The sequence below is a fragment of the Zootoca vivipara genome, chromosome Z1 (genome assembly GCF_965207765.1).
Source record: "Zootoca vivipara chromosome Z1, rZooViv2.hap1.1, whole genome shotgun sequence".
In the NCBI taxonomy this organism is placed as follows: domain Eukaryota; kingdom Metazoa; phylum Chordata; class Lepidosauria; order Squamata; family Lacertidae; genus Zootoca; species Zootoca vivipara.
Window position 1 is genome coordinate 54,007,587 of NC_142583.1, and position 20,773 is coordinate 54,028,359.

At 43.1% G+C, this 20,773-nt stretch overlaps 2 protein-coding genes across 3 annotated transcripts in view; one reads left to right on the forward strand and one right to left on the reverse strand.

The window, feature by feature from the left end:
- MANBA (mannosidase beta) overlaps positions 1-16,886 on the forward strand; it is a 69,039-nt gene extending 52,153 nt beyond the window's left edge. The window contains exons 10-17 of the mRNA XM_060278477.2: positions 113-199; positions 2,082-2,249; positions 4,606-4,824; positions 7,802-7,966; positions 9,416-9,560; positions 12,436-12,578; positions 12,972-13,229; positions 14,557-16,886. Coding sequence (XP_060134460.2) covers positions 113-199; positions 2,082-2,249; positions 4,606-4,824; positions 7,802-7,966; positions 9,416-9,560; positions 12,436-12,578; positions 12,972-13,229; positions 14,557-14,781 — 1,410 coding nt within the window. The 3' untranslated portion in view covers positions 14,782-16,886. The remainder of the gene's footprint in view (positions 1-112; positions 200-2,081; positions 2,250-4,605; positions 4,825-7,801; positions 7,967-9,415; positions 9,561-12,435; positions 12,579-12,971; positions 13,230-14,556) is intronic.
- The window catches only part of NFKB1 (nuclear factor kappa B subunit 1), a 65,925-nt gene continuing 61,980 nt past the window's right edge, over positions 16,829-20,773 (reverse strand). For both annotated transcript variants that reach the window (XM_035111669.3, XM_088661114.1), the window contains 2 exons: positions 19,467-19,647; positions 16,829-17,498 (listed from right to left, as the gene is read on the reverse strand). In XM_035111669.3, coding sequence (XP_034967560.3) covers positions 17,320-17,498; positions 19,467-19,647 — 360 coding nt within the window. In that variant the 3' untranslated portion in view covers positions 16,829-17,319. The remainder of the gene's footprint in view (positions 17,499-19,466; positions 19,648-20,773) is intronic.

Sequence of the window (20,773 nt, forward strand, 5' to 3'; positions counted from 1 at the left end):
GTACTCCACAATCTTTTAAGTGATACAAGCTAGAAAATATGCACTCTGTTTACATGATACTTTGTCAACTGACTACTTGTTGAGTTCTTTCCTTTTTTTCTCAATTCTCTAGATTTGGCAGGACTTTATGTTTGCTGTTGCTCTTTACCCAACTGACCACAGTTTCCTAGACACAGTAAGAGCCGAAATTACTCATCAGGTATGGTATTCAGTCCAGTAGGGCCAAGCTCCTAAACTGTATACAAGCTTGTTGTTTAGTCGTGTCCAATTCTTTGTGACCCCATGGACCAGAGCACGCCAGGCACTCCTGTCTTCCACTGCCTCCCGCAGTTTGGTCAAACTCATCTTCGTAGCTTCGAGAACACTGTCCAACCATCTCGTCCTCTGTCGTCCCCTTCTCCTAGTGCCCTCCACCTTTCCCAACATCAGGGTCTTTTCCAGGGAGTCTTCTCTTCTCATGAGGTGGCCAAAGTATTGGAGCCTCAGCTTCACGATCTGTCCTTCTAGTGAGCACTCAGGGCTGATTTCCTTAAGAATGGATACCGTAGGTTTGATCTTCTTGCAGTCTATGGGACTCTCAAGAGTCTCCTCCAGCACAATTCAAAAGCATCAATTCTTCGGCGACCAGCCTTCTTTATGGTCCAGCTCTCACTTCCATACATCACTACTGAGATGTATACAAGCTAGTCATGACTAATAACTGCACTGTTTTTCTGCTGGCCCACTTTTGTGTCTCGCTCATGTGAGCGGTGACATTTTCCTAAGTGCATCCAATCAAACAGAAGTGGCAAGGTGCTGGTGGGATGCAAACAGGATGCACCAAACTGTGCCACCCTCACAGGCGTGCTTAAGTAAGGAAGTGAGAGAGGGCCTTCTTGGTGGCTGCTCCCGGATTTTGGAATTACTTCCCTAGAGAGACTAGACTGGCTCCCTCCTTGTTGCCCTTCCACTGGCAGATGAAGACTTTCTTCTTCCAACAGACTTTTGGGAACTGACTGCTTTTAACGAAAGGGCTGGTGCAGTGCTATTTTGGTTGTAATTATTGGCATGGTTTTAATGGATTATATCAATGTTGAATTGTTTTTAAATGATTTTTTTTTCTATGCTTATTTTTATCTGTAAGTCGTCTTGAGTCCCTATCAGGGAAAAAGGCAAGGTATTATTATTATTATTATTATTATTATTATTATTATTATTATTATTATTAATAATGGCACAGGTTCACATGCACAATAGAAGAATGCTTGCTGATTAATTTGTATGATTGAACATTGAACAGTTTGGCTGTCAAAAGTATGCCAGTATAATTCAGAACCATCCCTGGAATAGGGCCAGTGCTGTTGCTGTTCACTTCCTTCCTTTTTCAATTCTCTCCATCTTCTAGTTTGCACAGCTTGACAAGCGATGAGTATACAACCCAATGGGGCGACTGGCTGCCAGGGCTCTTTAAATGCGTTGTGGAGAGGAAAGTTCCCATCCCATCCTTCCTCTGCAACTGTACTGGGTCCAAGTGCAACATAGATGGAAATCCCATCCAGCAAAGGCAGGCTCTGGGACAGGAACACTCTTAGGTTGGAATCATAGAATTGGACCATAAAATACCCCCACGCTCAAGTGTTGCGTCCTGAAGGAATTCCTACAGAACAGGAAGGAGCTCATATTTGTGTCTGATAAGCCTAACTTGAAAGTAATTCAAGAATTTCAAGTTAGGCTTATCAGAAGGAAGTTTGAAGTACCGCTTTGCCTCTCTGCCTTGCGTAAACACACTGATTTTTGACTGGTGCAGTGAGAGCGCCCTCTTCTGTTTTCCCCTTCCAAATATGGAGCTAGGAATGCCCATTTTAACCAGCCCTAGAGCCACGTCATGTAAATCTAACCTTGAATCCTTTTGGAAAGTTGAAAGCACACCTGAAGCTGACATTATTTTAAGTTATGTCTGATTTGCAGATTCATTAAGATGTTTGGTAAAACCATGTCCCTTTTATATCCGGGACTTTAATCATTAACATTTCTGACTTTACTCTTTTTCCTTTTTTAAAAATTAAGCATTTACATGTTAAAAGCTCTGCTTTTCGTTTCAGGTAAAGCGGTTAAAATCTCACCCCTCTATCATTTTATGGAGCGGGAACAATGAAAATGAAGCAGCAATTGCATACAACTGGTTCTCTATTCCAAGCGCAAAGAAGAGTGTTTATGCCGACGATTATGTCACACTTTATGTGAAGAGTATCCGAGAGATTGTTCTTGCTGTAAGTACTGTTTTGCAGAAGGCTATGAAGGGTTGAGCTTTGATAGCAGGCTTTCAAAGTTCTGCTGAGTTGCTGATTTTACTCTTCTTGTTTGCAACCGTGTCTGTAGTCTGCGTACATTGCAGGCAAATCTTTATCATTAAAGATGCATCAGGCACAATCTGGAAACATCTGGAAACATCTGTTTTCTCTGTATATCCATTGATGGGCTCAAATCAGCCCTAACAACCATTTTATCTTTTCACCTTTCACCTGCGTTTCTGATACCCCTGCAATGTGCATTAACATACTCTTATTTTTTTTTAAGTGCCTGGTTATTTATTTACAGATAAAAAGCATTTGCTTTGGGGGGAAATGAGAGTGATAAGTAAGGACCAAGCTTGTCGTGTCTCCACTGGTGTTTGCTGTGCTAAATGCTGCAGTTAATAAAGGGCAGGGATAATGTGCCGGGAAGCCTCAACTGACCTGTAACTCTGGCCTGTATCTTTGACTGCTGAAGATACAGACCTCCACACCACACTTTGCAGCATTTAGCTCTGTGCATACCAGTTTTGTAAGTTGCAAGCATTCCATGCAAGGTAAATATTAACTACCCTTAATGGACAGACTGAAATGTAGAGAACTGAGAAATCTAATCTCTCTCTCTTTCTCATTCCGTTTATGCAGTATTCATAGCAGGGGTGTACCCAGGATAAAAATTAGGGGGGGCAAGGGGCGGGGGCAAGGGGTGGGAGGGGAGGGGCCACAGTGGGAATGTGGGCGGGGCTACATTGCCTGCGCCTCCCCGGTCTTCCGAGGAGGCGGCCCCAGGCTCCCGCTCCCGGCGCGAAGCCCCAGAGGTGTGCGGGGAACACGAGCCTGTGGCTGCCTCCTCCGCTTACGCTCCCCACTCCTGCTTAGCACTCCTCCGCTTACGCTCCCCGCGCGTCTCTGGAGCTTCACGCCGGGAGCGGGAGCCTGGGGCTGCCGCGCCTGCACCCCTCAGCCTTTTACTTCTAGGGGGGGCAATTGCCCCCTTCTGCCCCCCCTGCCTACGCCCATGCGAATTCAGCAGATAGTGTACCCACTTAAGTCCTGCGCTCTGGCTCAAGCCTGATGCTCCCACTATCAAATAAGAAGTGCATATTCCCATATCCTCTTTTCTTACAAACTTCTTTTTTGAGAAAGGGCCGTAGAGCATCTCCTTTGCATTCAAAAGGTCCCAGATTCAATCCCGGGCATCTCTAGATAGGGCTGGGGCAGATTCCGGTCTAAAACCCAGGAGAGTCTCTGCAGACCAGTTCAGCATAACTGCTCCAACACAGAACCGTGTAGGTCCTAGGCAGAAGACTAGCTTTCCAAAGTGAGCACAGGGTATCTGCAGTGGGGAAGTGATCAACATTCAAGTGGAGCATTTTAGGGGCTCTGTGTTAAGACTGGAAATGGCCACATATGGTATGGGAAGCCTGTGGCCTCCAGATGTTGGGGATCCAGATGTTGGAGATCCAGACGTTGGAGCTCCCATCACCCCCGACCATTGGCCTTGCTGTTGAGGGCTGATGAGTATGGGTGAATGTGCACATGTGGAAGCACATTGAGCCGTGGGTCTGTCAGTAGGTGGCTAATCTGTTCGAAAACCTATTTTATGGATTTTGATTTTTTTAAAAATGTTTTGTGTCAGTTGAAGAACTTTTTATTTTCCCAGTTCCTTTAATTCTAAAATGTTTTCAGCCTTAAAAATCTTTTAGTTCTTTGTACTATTTGTGCTTTTGTTTTGTTCTAATTTCTTTGTTTTGTTCTCTATATTGATTTTATTATTATTATTATTATTATTATTATTATTATTATTATTATTATTATTATTATTTTTAAAAAACCATTCAGAGAACATACGTGCAACCCCCTAACAGATGGGAAACAGTTGTGTGCCCATTGCATGTAAAGACCGTGACCATTTGTCCTTGCCTTCAGATGGAAGCTGACTGTACAATTTCCCCCCTGAAATACGCACATTTTTCCTCATACGAAAACAAATGGACCGCGCACAATGCTTTCCTTAGTATTTGTCTCGCAGTCTGAAGGCAATATTTTTCTGAGCAGATTGCTTTCCTTTGAATGCTGAGATTTGTTTCTTTGCAGCCAAGCATCTGACTCTAGGAAGCGGATATTCATTTGTGTGATAGGCAGAGCAGAAATCATCCAGCCTAGTGAGAAATGAAGCCCTGACTCATTCACCAATTCAGAATCTGGCTTTATTTTTATTTTTTTGCTTTTGAAATCATAGGTGTTTAGCTAGTTTGAAAAAAGAAAGAAAAAGAAATGCTTTATTAGCCCTTAGCTCCATTTATTGTCTTGCGTTGTGTTTTGTAAAACCCAGGAAGACGAGACTCGCCCTTTCATTACCTCCAGCCCTACCAATGGTGTAGAGTCGGCCAAGGAAGGCTGGCTAGCCCATGCTCCTTACGACACTCATTTCGGAGATAATCATTACTACAACTATGTGAGTGACTGCTGGGATTGGACCACCTTCCCCAGAACACGATTTGCCTCAGAGTATGGCTTTCAGTCCTGGCCTTCCTTCAGTGCCCTGGCACAGGTAAGTCTTTTGAGCCTTTCCCTCTCTTGCAAACTCTGCGAGCATAAGAAAAGCCAGCTGATGATTTCCTCCCAATGCAAATGTTAGCTTACTTAAAGAAATAATCTTGCTCCGTATGTGCCTATTTAATTGCACTTCTACAAGAGCCACATCATGTCTGTTCTGCATTTGTGAGGAGTTGACTTTAGTGTGGCGACACCTGTGCTTTGGAACTTTACCTATTGACAGGTTGCCTATTGGCAGCAAATTGTTTTAACTGCTTGCTGAAAACTTGTTTTGGTGAGTTTGCCCATACATATAATTTAGTTACCTATATTTGTTTTAAAAGTTGTATTGGTTTTATCTTTGTGTACAGTGATGGCGGTTTTATGTATCTTTATTTTTAATTTGTTTGTGGATTTCATTTTTAATTTTGTTAGTATACTGTTTATGGAGCTCCTTGCTCAAGTGGTTTATAAATTTTCTTGGGACCATTGTAGGGGATAAGAGGGTTACATTCTCTCTGTCTGTCTGCTCTGACCTTTCATTTACCACCGTCTCCCTCCCAGTAACTTTGCATTTATTTATTTGTTTTAAAAAAGTCAATACAATTAGCATTTTAAAGCAACTGCTAAACATCAAGGACTCCTCTAGACTGGTGTTTTATTGTGGGCATATTTTGCAACATGTCCTTGGCACAAAAATAGTGGTCAATTTATTTTGCTTTGTTTGTTGTTCTGCGATGTTTCTGCAATGCTACATTATTGCTGTCTGGAAGGGTTATAGTGCAACAGAAGTGGGACAACACCCCCAAAACACAGGGCATTTGTGGTATGAAAAGCCAGTGGAAGTTACAAGACATGCACTAGCCTTGTTTAGGGAAGTTTTTAATGTTCAATGTTTTATTCTGTTTAATATTCTGTTGGGAGCCACCCAGAGTGGCTGGGGAAACCCAGCCAGATGGGCAGGGTATAAGTTCTTCTTCTTCTTCTTCTTCTTCTTCTTCTTCTTCTTCTTCTTCTTCTTCTTCTTCTTCTTCTTCTTCTTCTTCTTCTTCTTCTTCTTCTTCTTCTTCTTCTTCTTCTTCTTCTTCCTCCTCCTCCTCCTCCTCCTAGCTGTAAGTGAAGCAATATGACCTTTTGCATTCACAAACATTATTGAAAGTAGGATTGTGTAGGACTGCCCTGATAGCATCATGAGCACAAATAATCAGCGCATGTGCAATAAAAAGGATGTTTGGAGAGAGCCTGTGTGCAAAGATTTCCCTAAATTTTGATTCCAGTGGGAGAATGATGCGGGTGCTCAGCACCGCTGGCAAGGCCACAGAAGATACCGCCCTGCAAAAAAGTGTGTCGTCATCTGTTTGCTTGCCCAGGCATAACTGTGTGTGCCGTGTGTGGCCTGAAAGGCAAAAAGATCAATGTCATAAATGAATTCTGCAAAGCTTTCCTCTCTGGTTGCCTGGAGGTAGTTCTTAGCAAGCACAGGGCTGTTGACAAGCCTGAGCAAGGCATAACTTTCTCCGGTCGACATCAACGAGACTGAGAAGAGTTTAAATGCTGGCAGGAATGTCGAAGTTTGAAATGAGGTGTGTGGGTTTGTAATTGTGTACAGTGCTTTACAAGCCTGCCTGCGAATCACGTCCCCCATGTGTATTAAGGCATTTAAAGCCAGGGTCAATTTGGGGAAATTCCCTTTCTGGAAGGAAAAGTATCATTTAAGCGTGCTAAACAATGGGAGCGCAATTAGCTGACGAAAGAACATGTTTGATCAGACAACAAGAATTCCCATTCTTGGCTCTGGGCACAATGCAGAGAACAAGGGGAGCACTTTTATTTCACTGAAAGAAACGAGACACAAACCTGTAGCAAAGCACTTAAGAAGTTAAGCACCACTTTTTTGGGGATTGTGTCTCTCGTCACCAGTTACTTCTGCCTTTAACTTATTTTTATGATTTTGCCTTGGATAGATGCATAAAGGGCTGCCCAAAATTCTTTTCTACAGGCCTTGGGAAGTTGCACCACCAGAAACTTCCCGTATTTGTTACGTTGCTGCTGTTTTACCCTGATATTCTGCCAAGGAGCTCAAGGCAGTGTACATGATTCTCCCCTCCCATTTCATCCTCGCAAGGATAAAATGTTTTACCTTATCAGGGTTCAAGGACAATGCAGCCAGGCAAAAGCATTTGGGGGCACAGTGTAGCCTGGGGAGATTTCGGGGGGGGGGGGCAGGCATAGAGTTATTTGGCCCCTAGTCCTATAATTCCCCCACCCATTGTGTAAACACTGCTATTTCCCATGTTCTTTTCTGATCTGTACATGTGTACATTTTCTGTATGTAGGTAGTTACAGCTTTAAGATTACAGTCGTACCTTTGAAGCCGAACACCTTAGCTCCCGAACAAATTGTCTCCCAAACCATCGAAACCCAGATGTGAGTGTTCCGGTTTTCGAACGATTTTCGGAAGCCAAACATCCGGCATGGCTTCCAATTGGCTGCAGGATGCTCCTGCACCCAATCGAAGGCCGCACTTTGGTTTTCGAACAGTTCTGGGAGTCGAACGGACTCTCGGAATGCATTCTGTTTGAAAACCAAGGTACCTCTGTACAAACTTTGCACAAAGCATATTTAGATGAAATATATGCTAGAATATGTGTAAATCATGCATGTATTTGTAGCCAGAGAGTGATGGAACATATTGTTCACTGCATACTGTATTGCAATCTGCGTCATTCTCTGAGGGACATATTAGGGAGAAAAATAGTTATTTGCTCAGGGAATAAACATAAGGTTCATCTTTTTGCTTCAGCAGCCCAACGGATTAGACAGAATGCCATTGTACAACACGGGGGTCCAGTTTGCTGGGGGGCGCCTTATGCTAAAATGTACTTCGGAACCGCTTGGATTTTTGAGATGACTTTTTTTTTTAAAAAAAAGTAAATATATGCAAGTGAGTGACTGCGAATGTTTATAAATCTTACTTTGTTTTTAAACCACAGGTGTCATCTGAGGAGGACTGGTCTTATGTGAGCAATTTCTCCTTCCATCGGCAGCACCATGCTAACGGCAATGACGAAATGCTTCGTCAGGCGGGTCTCCATTTCAAGCTGCCGCAGGAAGGAAACCCCCTCAAGAACTTTAAGCATTCCATCTACCTCACTCAGGTGAGTATTTGTCCAAATCTCAAGGAGGTTTCTTGTTTGCTAAAGAAGCCATAATCATGGTTGCATAATGCAACATGTATTGCAGAGAACCTGGTACAAAATTACGATAATTGTGTCAAGTGTTTGAATTACACAGTGGGCGAAATCTTGGGTCCAGTGACATCGTTTTAAATCATCGATGGGCTTCTCCCCACACAACGTACAGAGAAATACACACGTCCTGTTGTGTATAAAGTGTGGCACGGCTGTCTGCTTTGTGATTCCAGCTGTGTATATACTGGTTGTCAGGTCTGTCTCTGTATGGTGAAACATTAACTCAGCCCTGTATGCACAATGTTAGACATGTCTATTCCTATCCAGGGAGTATGATGGTGCCCTGAAAACACGGGGTATGAAGTTGTTCTTTGGAAACAGGTCTAGAAACCACTTGCGCTTATCTGCAACAACTGACGACCTCGTAAGAGTTTTGGAAAGGCTCTGATGGGCAGTTTTCAATATCTGCAAGGGTAGCCACAATAGTCTACTTCAGCAAAAAACAACCAAAAGCCTTGTTTCTGTTATGGCATAAACTTCTCTGGGCTAGAGCCCACTACGTCAGATGCAAGGGGTATGAGTCTCAGTTGTCAGATATAAAGGGGGCAAGGGAAGGGCCCCCCCGGAATGCAACAGTTAAGAGTTAAATGGGATGCAAAAGGATAGTCTGTGACAATTTGATTAGAGTTTAAGTGGATGCAAAATGACATTTCACACAGCAACATTGGCTGGCGATTACACAGTCACTATAGCATTGCTGAGTAAGGTGATAATAGAATTAGAGACTAAATGTATCCATACATTTTGCTGTGAAAGGTAATTTTGCATATGTTCGAGCTATTGTTGATTTGCCACAGGCTGTAATTTTGCACGCCACCGCCTTTCGGCTGCCACATTTACATTCTCTGCTCCCTTTTATGTGCTTATATACACCATTGAAAAACATGGCTGGTAGACTGAGGGTCACATTCCATGCATCTCATGAAGTAGGCGCTAATGCATGAAACTTTATGCCAGGAGAGCATTTGTTAAGCCTTTAAGGTGCCACAACACTCTTTTGAGGTTGTTGGTTTTTTTAAAAATGCTCTTCATTAATTTTGCATATAATTTAGAAAATGATAAAACACAACAGGGGGACTCTTGTCAGGTTCGAATGTGTATTTTAGGAATTTTTTAGAGCGTTGTTTGAAAGACACAACCTACCTGCAGGTATAGGGCGGTATATAAATTCAATAAATAAATAAATACCGCTTACAAATCAAAGTGGTACAGAAAGTGTTTTACCATGTGATCTGCTGTTCTCTGCAGTCCAGTCTTGGGGATCTGCATTATCATCAGTATCTCTTGCAGTTCTATCATTACAAGAGCACTTAGTAATGATATTTTTTCTTTTTGCTTTGGCCTTTGCTGACTTAGATTATGCAGGCCCAGTGCGTTAAGTCCCAAACGGAGTTCTATCGTCGCAGCCAAAGCGAGATCATCAACGGGGAGGGGCGCACCATGGGGGCCCTATATTGGCAACTCAACGATATATGGCAAGCTCCTTCCTGGGCTTCTCTGGGTAAGTCTTCTTCAGACAAAGCAAAATTAGGAATTGGGCTGCTTTAATGTGCATACTTTCTTACTGTCTTTGCACGCCTATTTTATTTATTTATATTTCACCTTTGCTGTGAGGAGCTTACGGTGGGGAATGTGATTCTCTCCCTCAATTGCATATTCAAACCATCCCTGGACCAAGGACACCTAGTGAGCTTCATGGCTGAGTGGGAATTTGGACGAAATAGTTCTGATTGTGCAAGGATTTCCATTTCCGCGATTGAACTTCCCCACCCTCTCCTTGGGCTGGACCGCCTCCAGATCTGTCCTGGAGGGTTGGAGGGGGGAAACCCAGAACAGATTTAGGAGGGGCACAGGAAGAAGAGAGGGAGGGAAAGTTCTGTTGCACAGCTGGATGTTCTTGTGCTGGCAAGAACTACTTTGTTGGATGCTACCCAGGGTACCACAAATTAAATTGCAGCATTTTGTCAATTGCCTTAAAGCAGGCTTCCTCAAACCCGGCCCTCCAGATGTTTGAGACTACAATTCCCATCATCCCTGACCACTGGTTCTGCTAGCTAGGGATCATGGGAGTTGCAGGCAAAAAACATCTGGAGGACCGCAGTTTGAGGAAAGGACCAAGCTTATTTAGCCATTTCAGGCATGCAGTGGTAACCAACGTGGTGCCCTCCAGATGCTGTGGAGTCACTGGCTGAGAGGAGTCGGAGTGCAAAGCATCGGAGGAGCATCGCACTGGCTACCTTTGGGATAAGGCTTGACATTAAAGTCTGGTTCCTACAATGTCAGCAGTTCCCGAGGGTGTGTGTGCATGTGTTCCCACCCCCAGTTTTACCTGGGGTGTGCCCCAGGAAGAGCTAATATAATCTGCATGTCGTTCTGCTAGATAACTTTTATTTGCGGAGGAAAGAAGTTAGGAGATATTAAAAGCAGAGCCTTTAATTAGGTTGTAGGATTAGCCTTTGCTGCTATACAGGATGTCATGATTTGGTCTGAACAGTCTCTTCCTCCCTGGCCATGTTTCAATCGTTGCTGAAAAATTAAAGAGACATCTATTTAAATTAGCACTTGACTCTCTCAGACTCTTAACAGACTGTTGGGGTTTTGTAGTATGAATAGCAAGACATATGTTTCTGAGCTCTCGGCTCCCCCGATTCCATTGTAGTGGATTTGGAGGATAACGGTGCTCAGTTCCTACAACCATGTCTTGGCTTAGGAAGCTGAAATATGCATCCGTGGTCAGATATATGGGAATAAAGGGGGCAGGAGCAAATGTTCATTGAATAGGGTTCAAACTACAAGGGGCATAAAGAGAAAGATTTAGGTTAATGATGGTTTAAAGTGGCACGGTGCCGTTTTAAATGTATAGTGCAGATAGAGCCTTAGTCATCCACATGGGACAGCTGTAGCCACAGTGTGAAGTTTCGTCTTTAGGGGATGAAAGGAAATTGCACCCAGTGTTTGCTGAGCCTCAGGTCTTGCTTAATGTCACCTGAGGGCTTGATTGACATACCTGATTCAAATCACACATTTTACTTGGAAGGGATGACAGTTTTAGTCTCATCATCACATCTAGCACTTACATCATGCAGTGAGCTGAAACCAGCAGCTATTAGAGAGAATAATAGCTTTCGGGTGCATGATTATGGTACAGACCCAAGGAAATGATGCCTTTGGGGTTTGCAGTTGATTAATTTAGCACTGGTCCCAGAGAGGAGTGGGGCTGCCTACTCTGACTGTTGGTGAGAAGAACTTCAGGGAAAACTTAAAAACCAGGAACCTACTACTGCTGCCACCCTCCTTTATTCTGTGTCTCTTTCCCATGTCACCCTTATTATTTGTTGATTAGTTAAAGCATTTCTACTGACAGTAAGAGGTGTTTGACAGTGGAATTTGCTACCAAGGAGTGTGGTGGAGTCTCCTCCTTTGGAGGTCTTTAAGCAGAGGCTTGACAGGCATATGTCAAGAATGCTTTGATGGTGTTTCCTGCTTGGCAGGGGGTTGGACTGGATGGCCCTTGTGGTCTCTTCCAACTCTATGATTCTATGATTCTACTATATACCCTTCAGCAGAAAAAGGCTGCCAGAGCAGTATACAAAAATAACAAGACAGTCCCTGCCTTCAGGCTGATAATCTTAAAGGACACAACACAAAAGGAAAAAGGAACTGGGAGGGGGAAGGAAAATCAAGGCCGCATTTCTAGTTGCAAAGTTTAGCTGGTAGCAATTAATGAAGCTGGATGTAAGCACAACAGATGGTCTGCTTTTCCCTCTGCATCTGGTGGTTTCAGCCGCCTCTTTCTCTGCAGTGCAGTTTGCTTGAAATACAGCACATTAATTGCTTGAATTCCAGTGGCCCCATCACGTGTTTTTCAGATAAGTCGTCACATTTGTTGAGTGCATATATATATATATCTGTGTATACCCTATCTACGGTAGCATGCATCATCACATTCAGGTCGCCCTGCAACACCCCACTGCATGCAGGGAATGGATTGCCTAATGGTGAGAGGGGATTGGCAGTTCTGGGGGAGCTGGTACTGCTCGTTCCTGTAAACGCCTGCCTGATATGGCTTCCATTTTGAACAGCAGCAACAGAGAGAGTAGAAGGTTTTTTAACATGTGAACAGGAATGAGTGTATGGGCTGCTTTGATATAAGCACAAATATCAATAAGGGGAAAGAGTTAGCTCCAGAGGTGAAGCAATAAGTAAATATATGTAAGTGATACCCACTCGTTCCCTTCAAGTCATTTATGAACCAGCCTTTTTCTGACTCTAGAAAAATAAAAAAGGCCTCTTAATTTGAATGGTTGCATAGTAAGGTAAGCTGCAGGTCATTTCAGGGTATGTTTAATATCTTTTCTCCTTTGGAACCTTCTCAGAATATGGTGGCAAGTGGAAGATGCTCCATTATTTTGCCCAGCGTTTCTTTGCTCCCTTATTGCCTGTGGCATACGAAGATAAAGATGCTCTCTTCATATATGGAATCTCAGATCTTCACGCAGATCATGAGCTGACACTCAGAGTAAGTTCTACTTTGCCCATTCTCCGAAGCTGGATCTGGAAAGAATTTGGGGGCTGGGCGGGGGAGGGCTTTCTCCCAACCCTTCAATTCAACCCAAAGCAAAAATCTTAAGGAGACTAGCTCTAAAGAAATACTCCCAGCAAAGAAATAATGCTGCATTTTGAGTTTTTAAGTGAGGCGTAAATATTTGAATTTTGCAAGCTAATGTTGTAGGATTATTGCCTGAATAAAGGCATCCTCCGTTCAAATTTAAGCTCTTTTGAAGGCTATTAATTTTAATAAGAGAAATGTAAATGTGTGCTCAATCTAGGTTGAGTTATTTGAGTTTTATTAATGGCAAGGAAGCACTCATAATCTGCCTTTACTGTCTTGAACTCTTAACCTGCCCTGTAGGTCAGTCTGCATGATTGGGGTTTGACGGAGCCAGTGTGCACCTTGGCTAAAGAGGGTGTGCTCATCAAGGGAGGAGCAGCTGTCCCCATCTACAAGGAGCCCATCAGTGACCTTCTGAAACGATGTGGGAATTGTACCAGGCAAAGCTGTGTTGTCACCTTTTCCCTTGAAGGTGAAGGGAAGCTCTCCAGCCCAAGCAATTATCACTTCCTGTCCTCATTGACGGATGCAGTGGGGTTAAAGAATCCACAACTTCTTGTAAGCAACAAAACTATTTTGTTCAAGTAATAACGTTCATTCCTTGGCACACAAGTAGCAGTTCATAGAACCACAGAGGGTATAGAACAGGCACCCCCAAACTGTGGCCCTCCAGATGTTTTGGCCTACAACTCCCATGATCTCTAGCTAACAGGACCAGTGGTCAGGGATGATGGGAAATGTAGTCCAAAACATCTGGAGGGCCGAAGTTTGGGGATGCGTGGTATAGAATAATACTCAGAAGCTGTGTATGAAGTCAGGATACTGAACTCTGTGCATAGCACCAAAGGACCTGTGATTTCACCCTTATGGAAGCATATGTGCCGATCCTTACAAAAGGTAAGGGCGGAGCCTCAGATGCCATATGCAGAACTGTCTAATTCCCATCATTTATAGATGTCATGGAATTGAACTTTTATTGCCGTTTCTTGGTGTTTTTGCCTTAAAATGGAGCAGTTACGTTGGGGCACAGAAAGTGCCTCATGTCTAAATAAAATGGCATTCCTGCTTAATGCTGATCGCAGGTTCTGCCAAGGCTCCAAGTCTTCAGCGTGTCTGCAAAAACAGCATGAGCCAGCGCAAATAGGAACTGTGGACAAAAAGAGCATGGATTTATGAGGCAGTATTTCCTGAGACCATTTGTGGGTTCCATAGGAAGTAATGGTGGGCACACTGGTGTGTCATCTTGGCAAACCCCAGATCTATACTACAGATTTAACTGGTGCAGTTCTGGGGAAGAGTAATTTTCCCCATCTCCTGGAATTGCTGAAGAGGAAAACCTGGTACAGTGGTAACCAATGTGGTGCCCTCCTGGTGTTTGGGGGTCTGCAACTCCCATTAACCCTGACCATTGTTTATACAGCGGTGCCTCGACTTATGAATTTAATCCATTCCAAAGGCACCTTCATAAGTTGAAAAATTCGTAAGTCGAAAAACACCACTGGAAACGCGATTTCCCATAGGAATGCATTGGAAACAGAAAAATTCGTAACTCGAAGCAACCCTATCTAAAAATTCGTAAGTCGAAAAACCCCTATCTAAAACCACGGCCATTACCCCCATTCGTCGAAAAATTCGGTTGTCGAGTCGTTCGTAAGTCGAGGTACCACTGTACTGGCTGGGACTGATAGGAGTTGTACATCTGGAGTTATGCTAGCAATCCTTCCGTAGTATTAAACTGGTATAAAAATAATGTTTATAATATTTCCTTTTCTGCAGACAAGCTTGTTGTGAGGAGGAGTAAATTATTAAAGCACATTGTTTATAATAGGGAATTTCTACTAGGCAAACTGCACAAATAATAATCCTTTGCTCCCCTCCCCTTCAGGCTTCTGTTTCCCAAGAAGGAGATCAGTTTCAGATCATCCTGGAAGCCACAGCCACCGCTCCTTTTGTTTGGTTGGATGCTGGAAACATCCCAGGAAGATTCAGTGACAATGGTTTCCTTCTCACTGAGGAACGAAGAGTCATACTGTTCTACCCTTGGGGAACCACTAGCGCCAAAGAACTGGAGAAGTCGCTCAGCTTAACATCATTGACAGACATTTCCTGAGGAAAGGCCTGAAGGAGGGAGAGGAAGCTGAATGGAAACGGGAATGAAACGCCGCAGCAAGAGAGGCACAAAGTAGGACTGTTGAACATCGTTCTTGTGCCAGCATCTTCCACACTTGGGACCCTTTTGTTCAGCGGACTGGACCCCAGAGCAAATCAGCACAGCTACAGAACAAGGTGACCACGTATGCTAAGAGAGCTTAATGAAAACAGTGAAATGAAGTGCATAGAATGATGCTTTAGCGCCCTCATTTACTTTCCGCTGTAGTCTGGCATCAGGGCTTTTTATTTAAGATGGAAGGATGTGCTGCTCCAGTATTGGACTAAGGAGCCATACTGATGCACATTTCAGATTATAGGAAAGATGGGTGGTAGTGGAAGTCTTAGTTATTGGGGCTAGTCAAGGTGGCACTTCCTTCTCAGATAGTTAGAGCAGTGCCAAGGCATGCTTAAAGTTGCAAGGTGGAGAGGCTGCACACACATCTCACTTTGCTAGGTGCAAAAGTCCAGGAACCACTTGCAAAGTAGGCCTGATCAGTGTGCTGCTAAAGATGGCAGAAAAAAATATAACAGGAGTGGCTGCAGGCATAAGCGGAGTATTTTTTCCTTTGCCACTGCATATTCTCAGTCAGCAGCTACTTCATTGGAAGCAGGTCTTTAAAATCACTGGCTGTTAATTTTTGGTTGGCTTGAACTGTGGCACTTCTCAGCTAAGGATTCCTTCTTTCACTGGTCCACACTGGGTTCAGAGGGTTGGTGGATGTTTTTGCTGCAACAGAGTGACAGCTAAGTATTGTGTCATCTTAAAAAGAGCTAACAGTTGGTTCTCTTTATCATCTCTTATCATTTTTATACATTTAAGCTCTGAATTTTGCCACAGGCTGCACCATTGCCAATCAACTTTTACCTTGGTTGACGAACGGAATCCGTTCCACACTTGAATACCAAGGCATGGCTTCTGATTGGCTGCAGGAGCTTCCTACACTCAACCAGAAGCTGCGCCAGATGTTTGGGTTCCAAAGAATGTCCAGAAACCAGAACACTCACTTTCGGGTTTGTGGCATTCGGGAGCCGAAACGTTTGAGTTGCAAGGCATTCGTCAACTAAGGTACGACTGTACATCCCCTTCAAACCCACATAATGGATGACTGAGGATCACACTCTGTTCTTCCGATGAAGTGGGACCTAGTCCATGAGTGCTTATGTCATAATGCCAATGTTAAAGGTTTTTTCAGCACCCTTGCCTCTTTACTTGTCAGTCAAAAACAGTATGCCCATAGCTGTCAACTCTCCTGTTTTTCGCAGGAAATCTCGGTATTTAAATCCATTTCCCGCTGTTATCCCGAATTGCAAATCCCCTGGATTTATAAGAAAGCAGCTCCTGCTGGCCAGGGAGGCTCCTCAGCTGCATAAATGTCCCGGCTCCCGACTGGCTGCTCGATCACTTGGCTTGCCGAGTGCTGCCGGAAATCGCCTCTGCGCAGAAGCGATTTCTGGTGCCCAGACATGCGGACACAGGCAGCCCGGCACCGGAAGTCGCTTCTGCGCAGGTCTGACATGTGCAGAACCAATTTCCGGTGCTGCTCTGCCCATGTCTGGGCACCGGAAATCGGGCAGAGCCGGCACTGGAAGTTGCTTCTGTGCATGTCTGGACATGCGCAGAAGCGACTTCCGGTGCTGCTCCCTTATTTTCCAATCCAGAAGTTGACAGCTATGAGTATGCCTAAGTGGGAAAAGGTATCAATAGTTTCTTCATATAATACAAGAGAGTTTAAGGGGGATTTCTATACAGTGGCCTTCTGTGTTCTGACCTTCTTAACCTCTGAAGGCATTTGGGAGGTAAGCCACCCTTGAGAGAAGTTACTGAAAATTTCTAGCCGGACCTTAGGCCTTTCTCAGGTGATCTCATAATGGCAAAATGCCTCACCCTATTGATTCACCTTCAGATTTAAGTTATGAGTGCTTTGTCATCAAGCTAATGGGAGCAGTTTACCTCCAGCAACTTAGCTGCTTTCCACGTGTGCTTCAGCACAAAAAAATATAGAAAATGTGAATTTTGTATTTTATTATAAAAGTAAAATTAAAAAACCAAGCATTTAAAAAGCACATTATTTTCCTTGAGTAATTTCATCTAAACAAGAATATTTACAGTAGAAAGCTGGTAAAACAGGATGGGGGAAACAGTCTGAAGCTTGATTGATTTTCATAGACACCAGATGAAAATTTAAATATACTTACTGAAATATACATTATATTCTTTTGACATAAGTATCTATCCTGATCCCTGTTTCGCACTCCACAGCCAATGTCTCTCTTGTAACTTTTACCATACATCAAGTTGGTAGTCCATTTTTTCTTAGGAGGAAAGAAAGACCACTCCATCCTCATGCTGCTTGTCCTGAGCTTCCCACTTTACTGGGACCTGGTTCCAGTTTCTTGAACAGTCCTATCGATGTACATTTTAAAGAGCTTTTTCTTCCAGTGCACTTTGAATTGTTAGCAACTTCCTTCCTCTGCAGGAAACTTCCATTCCGCACCTCTAAGTGGCTTCAATTTTGCCTTGCGGCAAGTTGTCCTGGCCGTAGCCTGTGGTTAGTTTCTTAAGTGTTACTGGCGACTTGCTGGTGAAAGACTCCGAATATGTGAAGCTGAGTTTGCGGAGGGAAATCTCTACGCCGCTGTCACAAATACTTTCAGCGTCCTGGAATTTGAGATCACCTGGCAGAGGGGGAAAGGAACCTGTTGCATAATTCATAGGGCTTCAAGAAAATGCTAATACAATGCAATATATCCAGTTCAGCAAATAAATCAAAAGAGCTATGCAAAGGCCTCTTTGTTCCCCAAACAATGGTTAAAAAAAAAAAAATACTAGCAGCTGCAGAAGGGATAGTCCAGGGCAGGAGCTTTACGAATCTGAGTTTCTAGGCAACATGTTTTGCATACTCAAGGTCTCTGGCTGAATCCTTGGCACTTCCAATTAAAAGAGCTTTGTTGGCAAAACTAGGAAGGATTTCTGGAACATGGATAATCCAGAAAATGCTGGGATAGATGGCCAAGTGGTATTATATGATAAGGCAGCATCACATGCCCTGAAGTCTTGGGTTGTCCTTTTGCTAAGTTCGTTCTTCCTACCATGTTACTAAATGCCAAGGCTGCACCAGCTGCGAGAACATTGGGGAGGTGACCTGTGTTTTCTAAGGTTCCAGCACTATTTTTAAATATCATCTTGGAATTACTGAGATCTGGCATAGAAGCCGTCGCCTAGATAAGGGAGCAGTTCTATAAATCTGAACCCATACTGAAGAATCGTAACTATTGATTGCTCTGTTGCGTCCCTTAAATGCACTACTGCCAGGCTAAAGAATTTTTAAAAAACCAATGAATGTGTTTCTAGATAATGAGAGAACAAAGTAACAGTGAAATCCTCAGCAAGTTGGTTCAGAAGCAAGTTGATTTCAATAGGACTTTCTTGCTAGTAATTGTGTTAAGGATTGCATTTCAAATGCATGTTTGTTTTTTACTCTTTTCTTAGTAAACTAGTGGGGTGTTTTAAGCAAAGCTATTATTTTACTATACATCTTTTCCTCCCTGTTGCTCAGAGCATCATATATGGGTGTAATGACTGTCCTAGCAAGGCACTAACAAAGGTATGGGGAGCTTTTGGCCCTCCAAATGTTGCCGAACTACAACTTCCATCAGTCCCAGCAAGCATGGCCAATGGCCAAGGATGGTGGGAGCTATAGTTCAGCAATACCTGGCGTGCAAAAGTTTCCCCACATCACCACTAACTCAACAAGCCTGCTTAACTTCAACAAGGTGTGCCCTCAGTCTTAATTCATGGCACTCCCCTTCCAAAACCTTTAAATGCGGAGGACTGAAATAGAGACAGATCATTTAATTCCTGGTCCATGTCAGTTCTGCATGTTTTCATTCATAACGCTCTTCTACATCCCATTAATATTTAAATACAGTGGTACCTCTACTTACAAATAACTCTACTTATGAACAGAGCTCCGTCCGCCATCTTGGATGCAGTTTAGATAGGATTTTTTCTACTTACGAATTTTTTCTCCCAATGCATTCCTATGGGATTCGATTTACAAATTTTTCGACTTACAAATGTGTGTTCGGAACGCATTAAATTCGTAAGTAGAGGTACCACTGTACATAGGTTATTACAAAATATCCATTCAAATATGTATTTAATCTCCATGTATACAATTCAAAATGTGTTTTCTTCCAAACCAACAGTTTTTAAAACACATTTTGGTAGGTTTCTTGGAGCCGACAACTGTATTGCAAAATTTAGAGTAGGGATAAATATATGTTCTGATCAGCAACATTAGTCTGGAAGTGTGCATCAGGTAAGTTTGCACTGAAATTCACGGGAATACTCTTTGAGACCAATCACCTTAGACTTGAATGGATATTTGTGCCTTGCCTTTTTCTCCAGGAACTTCACAGCAGTGTTTTAGGCTAAGAAGAACCCCTACGAAAGTTAGGGAATTCCTAACCTCACCCAGTGGGCTCTGCAGCTGTTAAAGGATTTGAATCTAGGTCTGTCACATGCAAATCAAACAATCCAGACACTTCATTGTTCTGTCCTTATTACCATCTCTGCCACAGGGGGAAGCTGCAAAATGTTTGTTTTATTGCAGGAGCATTGATTGGCATAGAGCAGTTTACCTGTTTGTGCTATCATGGGAGGGGGAGGGGATTCACATAATGGAGGTCTTGCATCCTTTGCCTGCTCTTTGCTGGACTGGCTCGATGAGATGGATAATGAGTTCTGAATTATTTCTGCAGCCTCTGTACAATCCATTTCTATCAAGGCATCAACAAGCTCCCTTACAGTGCCACCGGAAACCTGCATAGATATTAAAATAAAGGTAAACAAACTGAGGCAGGCTTTCCACCCAATTAAAAGAGGATCATTAGCTTTCTATGCAAGTGCAGAGGAAAAAACTTAGCAGGAGGCAACTTGACAGTTGGCTTTGGTTTTCCTTCAAAGAATAGAAATATCAACACTTACTGACTGAAGGTGAGTATATTATTATTATTACAGTCACACCTCAGTTTAAGTACGCTTCGGTTTGAGTACTTTCAGTTTAAGTACTCCGCTGACCCGTCTGAAACGGATTAATCCACTTTCCATTACTTTCAATGGGAAAGTTCACTTCAGGTTAAGTACAGACTTCCGGAACCAATTGTGTACTTAAACCGAGGTACCACTGTATTATTATTATTATTATTTTATAAGGCAGGTGGTAATAATAAGGTCCTGGGGTAGGTTACAACAATGTAAAAAGATATTAAAATCAGTTAAAACCAATCACCATCAAAAGAATAGGGTGGGTCCTAAAATAGATATATCTCAGGTGTCAAAGTCAAGGTGCATCATTAGCATATGATAAAACTATAATGCTTGTGCCAGTTATATTCCACAGCCTAGCTTTAGGGGCTGCCAACCCCCACCCAACTTCTGAGGGTGGTGGAACTAACAAGGGGCCTTTCTCTGCCAGTCTGACTCAAGGGAGCCTGTAGTAAACTCTTTAACGTGAACCTCTTCAATTGGGCCCAGAAACAAACACAAGATACCGCTAGAATTCTTATAAACATGCAGCCACATGACAGAATAAAATATATAATAGTTGGAGAGCATTGTTTAATTCACAAATGAAGGACCTATATGATTGTGTCTTGCCATGTGCATGACACGATCACACAAACTTTTTCTGAGATTAACACTGAGGGAATCTCTCACCTTACAACGAGTTTCTAAATAATGCAGCAGCCTAAAAAGGGGTTGGATCCATAGCTGCCAAGTTATCCCTTTTTTTAAGGGAAATTCCATTATGCTGAATAGGCTTCCTCGCGAGAAAAGGGAAAACTTGGCAGCTATGGTTGGATCCTTCAAACATCCTCCTGCAAAGGGGTATTCTTAACATCATATGGTTGGAAATGATCAACAGGGCCTAAAGGTCCCAAATCCC